This window comes from Grammomys surdaster, unplaced genomic scaffold (assembly GCF_004785775.1).
Source record: "Grammomys surdaster isolate TR1022 unplaced genomic scaffold, NIH_TR_1.0 201, whole genome shotgun sequence".
In the NCBI taxonomy this organism is placed as follows: Eukaryota; Metazoa; Chordata; class Mammalia; order Rodentia; family Muridae; genus Grammomys; species Grammomys surdaster.
This window is the reverse complement of record NW_021604646.1, coordinates 9531816-9537064: the sequence shown is the minus strand read 5'-3', so window position 1 is coordinate 9537064 and position 5249 is coordinate 9531816. Positions and strand designations below refer to the sequence as shown.

Genomic DNA, 5249 nt, shown 5'->3' with positions numbered 1-5249 from the left:
ACATACACACACATACACATATGCACACACACATACACACACACACATACATACATATGGACACACACATACACACACACACAGATACACACACACATGCACACACACGCACACATACATATGCACACACACATACACACACAGATACACACACATGTACACACACATATACACATACACACACATACAAAAATATACACACACATACACACATACATGCACACACATACACACACATACATGCACACACACATACAGACACACATGCACACACACATACACACACATACATGCACACACACATACAGACACATGCACACACACATACACACACATACATGCACATACACACACATACATGCACACATATATACACACACACACATACATGCACACACACATACAGACACACACACACGCTCATACAGACACATGCGCATGCACACATACACACACACACTTTTTAATTCCCACTGCCTTGCATTTGGCAGTGGTTTCTAAAATACAATACAAAATAGACAATTAACAGGGAAAACAATAAGTGAGGTAATACCCTTGAACAATTAAAATCAATATCCTGTTATCTATTATCAACAGAGCAAGAAATCAACCTATAGAATCTCTTGCAAATTATTACCAATACTTGCAAATTATACTTCAAATGGAGTTAGTCTATACAAAGAATTATATAATAGTCTGTACAATAGAAATATACAAAGAATTTCTAAATCAAAACATATAATTCTCAGTTAAAAGAAAAAAGAGTAAAGAACTTGTACAGACATTTTGCTAAGAGACATAACAATGTTTGGAAAATATTCCACATTTTCTTTTATATGTGATATGTGTGTGTGTGTGTTTCTTTATAAACACACACACACATATGGGGGGATATCAGAGAGAAAAGAAGAGACAAGAGGCATAAGAACAGTTGTTTAAGGGAGGAAGGAAGGAAGCTACAGAATGGGCTAGAGGAGGGAGACGGATATGTGGAGGGAGAATGGGTGCTATTCATGTATAGAAATTTCATCATGAGATTGATAATTTTGTGTTGTTTTTTTAAACCATTTTATATAAAATAGTTAAAGTACTAAATATTTTTGTCATACATATTTTGACATAATATTGTAAAATGTCTGAAAAGCACATGGAGACATCCTTATCTAACCATTGGAGAAACACATACCAATACCATAGTTGAATAGTACTTCACACACACACATGTATGTGAAAGTTATTCCTTCAGAAACTGCAGGAAGCAGATGTTGGAACAGTGGAGGGGCTGCTGTTCTTATGCACCGGAGGAAGGTATGAAAATTGTCACAGCCATTGTGAAAGTAACACACAGGTTTTCAAAAGACATGATGATTGTGTGGCCCAGGAATATGCATCTAAAAGAATGGATATCTCTATACTCATGTTCAAACAGCATTATTCACTATTGTCAGAAGGTAGACACACTGAAATGACCATTGATGAATGCATAAACAAATGTGGTATATACAGGCAAGCAGTATTTCTCAGCCTGAGAAAGAAATTGTCACATGTGGTGATGAATAGATGAACCTTGAGGCATTTTGTTAATAAGCTAGACAAAAAATGACAAACATTGCATTTCACTTATAGGAAATATATAAAATGGTTAAAGTACTAAATATTTTGTCATACATATTTTGACATCATATTTTAAGTGTAAAAACTATGTTGTTTGGTTTTTACATGTTTGAGTTTTCATATTTCTTCTTGTTGATTTCTGATTCCACTCCACTACGAGCGTACTCTACCTCTTTGGAGTCATTGAGATTTGTTCTGGGCTCAAATGTGTACTTTATCCTGTCTATTACATGTACGAGAGAGAAATGGAGATTCTGAGAGCTGTCAGATGAAATGCTCTTTATGCCATCTTAGGTCTGGCTGATTTATAGCAGTCTCATCTATTTCCCTTTTCATACCTTTCGTAATTGTTTTGTCACTGAAAGTCATATGTTAAGGTCTCCAACTATTATAATAAAACTATCCTTCCAAGCTTCTTCTGTCACTTTTACTTCATGTATTCTGTGGCTCTGTCATAAGGCACTTGTAGGTTTTCATTGTGGTGCCTTTCATTGTGGTGTGTGTAGCTGCCCTTTCATACTGTCCTTCACTGTGTCTTGTCCTACTTCCTGTTCCAAAGTTGTTGAAAGTCTGGCATCCAAGAATGTCAACAACCTCCATATAGGAAAAACTCAGAGACCACAAAGAGACACATCATATCTAAAGCCAGAGAGAAATAAAGGAGCTTCAAGGACACAGGAAAAGAGTTGATACTTGTCATCTAGGAATCAGATTATCATAGGATCTATCCAATGAACTGATGGTGGTCAGAAAGCATGGGGATGGCACAGTCAGAGTGTCAAGGCTGCTAATCAAGGATTAGATAGCTGGGTAAAACTATCATTTGGAAAAGGGGGAGAGATTGTGACATTTCCAGGTACACGGAACGTAGCTAACAAACTTATCAGAGGAGGAAAGGAAATCCTTTAAAGATTTTAAGCTGAGACAACAGGATGCAGAAAGCATTTCAAATCCACATAAAAAGGCAACTAACACAGTAAAACTAGCCGTGTAAATAAATATGGAAGTTATTCTTAATTCATTGTTGTTCACAATGTCCCCTTACCTCAATTATTTTAAAGACATTTGCAAAACACAATTGCAAATCTGTTAGAAAGATAGGATGTAGAGAGATATAAATTCAGTCTTAATAACATAGAAGTTTTATGCTATCAAGAGTAAATGGATATTAATTTGCACTTGATTATTATAACTTAAGATGTGAATTTCAATCTTCAACATTAATTTAGAAAATAACTAAAATTTTCCTGATTAAAAAAAGCAAGAGGTGGATCAGAATGAGGCTCTAGAAAATTCTAATGCAAAAGAAGGCAGTAATGAAGCTACTCAAAAGCCAAATTGCTGTAAGAGACATAGGAAACAAATAGCAGAATGGTGGATGTTCATCCGCCAGGATTCCTGTGCTCTGTTCAGTTTCCTTTATTCTTCTCTCCTTCAGACTGAGTGTCTCAGATGGCACAGCTAAGGGTTTTGTTCCTTCTTTCATGTGCTCAGAGCTGTGATGGATCCCTAGAGTAACTTGTTCACTTCAGCTATTGTATCTTTCCACCACATTCAGTTTCTTCTCAATTTTAAGAAACAAATTCTATCTCTTTCTGGCACTATTTAGTGATAATTTAGTCTCACGGTTTCCTTTAGACAATTGAACATATTTTAAATAGTAAAATTTTGCTTAGGCAGTAGTGACACAGTGGTTAGCATACCTGCCATTCCATATTTTAAACAGTTGATTTAAGTTTTTGTTCAGTATTTGTAATGTTTGGGGTTTCTGTTAGTTTACTTTTCCTGTATGTAAAGGATACTTTCTTGTTTCTTTGTCTAATTAAAAAAAAAAAATAAAAACAGTAACAACAGAAGTTCTGGTATGGAAGTGATAGAATCTAATCCTACCAACTGCCTAGAATTTTTGTTTGGGAGTGCTGCTGTTGGTTTGTTGTTGTTGTTGTTGTTGTTACTGATGCTCTATACTAACTTTATAAAGTTTTTATTGTTTGTTCTAAGTGGCCACTGCAGCCTATTCTCTGTTACTCAGTGATCAGTTTAGGACATAGTAAGCCGGCTGAGATTTCCATAAACCTCTGGGACCAATGATACAAACAGAGCAAAGAAAGAAAAACTGGAAATCACAGCACAGTCCTTTCAGTTAGACTCATTTGTGCATGCATCCGTGCGTGCGTGCTGGGGTTGAAGGAATGTTCTTTCCCTTTTTAAATTTTTTCTTATTTTTGAGAATTTTATACATATATATCATGAAACAAGACTATATTTGCCCACTCTTTCCCTCTTTACCTCCCCCAGCTTCATACATTTTGACTTTATAACCTACTAACCCAGTTAGTGCTGCCCATATGTGCCTGAGTAAGGTGACCCACTGCAACCAACCAGTGTCCACATCCACAAAAATTATTCTCTCTACCCCAACTTACTGTCCCTTGCCAGTAGCTCCTCAGTGAGGGGTGGGGCCTGCTCAATTATCCTAGTTCAGTGATAAGTCCTAAAATCAAGTGAATTGTATCTCCTCTAATTTTGTTACACTTGCTCAAGATGGATTTGGCCATCCCTTCATTTTCATGTAAATTTTAGAATTACTTTATTCATCTCTACAAAACTGTTACAAAAGAATTGAAGTTGTTTCTTACTGCATCCACAGATAAATCCCCCAACCCCCACTTCCTTTGAACCATTTAAATTAGTCTTCCACTCTCTTATCATTCAATTAAAGTCGGTGTCAAGGTCACCAATGACTTCTGTGTTGTCAAACTCAACAGTGCTCACCTTGTCTGTCATTAAGAGACCTAGCATAGCAGTGACCTCTCATGGCAATCAGGCCCATGGCCTCTGTCCCTCTCTGAGGCCACTGTACTTTTATCACCGTAGAACAGAGTCTACATTCATTTGCTTATTTCTTTTTTCCAGTCTTTCTCACTAGAACAGTGACAGAGTATTTAGTCTACTTTCTGCCAAACTTCCAGGATATAGAACAGAATCAAGTACAAAGGAAGTCACTGATAAGTGTTTGTTATGAGAAAAACAGAGGGAAGGGGGAGATGAAGGAAGAGGAAGAGGGAGAGGGAGGAATGGATGAAGGAAGACAAGCTTTATATTAGCTCCCCAAAGATTTTTTCTTCCATCTAATTTTCCCCCTTACGCCTAATAGCTACTATGTTTTGAAAAAAACAACCAGCTCCAGAGAGAAAAGTGAAGAAAGTAAAAGACTGAAATCATAAGTAGTTCGTGTTCCTGAGACATAAAGATGGGTATAGCATTCTTCCATCATGAAAACACCAAAGAGATCCTCAAGGTGAAGGAGCCCAGGGATGGGTCCTCAATGGGCAATATGGACCCCATGACCTCCTGTCTCACTGTCTGAGTCCTTGAAAGGTGCTCTTCTGGGACTTACCTCTTTGATATCGAGCTGTCACCAGCCCAGGAACCACAAAGAACACATCTCCAAACAATTCCAATAAAGTGTCTCGGATGTCAGTCAGAGAATGCTTGCCATGGAAGTACTCCTTTGACACAACGTGCAGATACTGGGTGGGGACATGCTGTGAAAAGGAAGGAAAAAAGGAAAGGAGGGAGGGAGAATGGGAAGGAGGGAAGGAAGGAAGGAAGGAAGGAAGGAAGGAAGGAAG

At 37.5% G+C, this 5249-nt stretch overlaps 1 protein-coding gene across 1 annotated transcript in view; it reads right to left on the bottom strand.

Annotated features, from left to right (window-relative positions):
* Ces5a (carboxylesterase 5A) overlaps positions 1-5249 on the bottom strand; it is a 27954-nt gene that overhangs the window by 3552 nt on the left and 19153 nt on the right. Inside the window, exon 10 of the mRNA XM_028770454.1 lies at positions 5015-5162. Within this exon, the coding sequence (XP_028626287.1) occupies positions 5015-5162 (148 nt within the window). The remainder of the gene's footprint in view (positions 1-5014; positions 5163-5249) is intronic.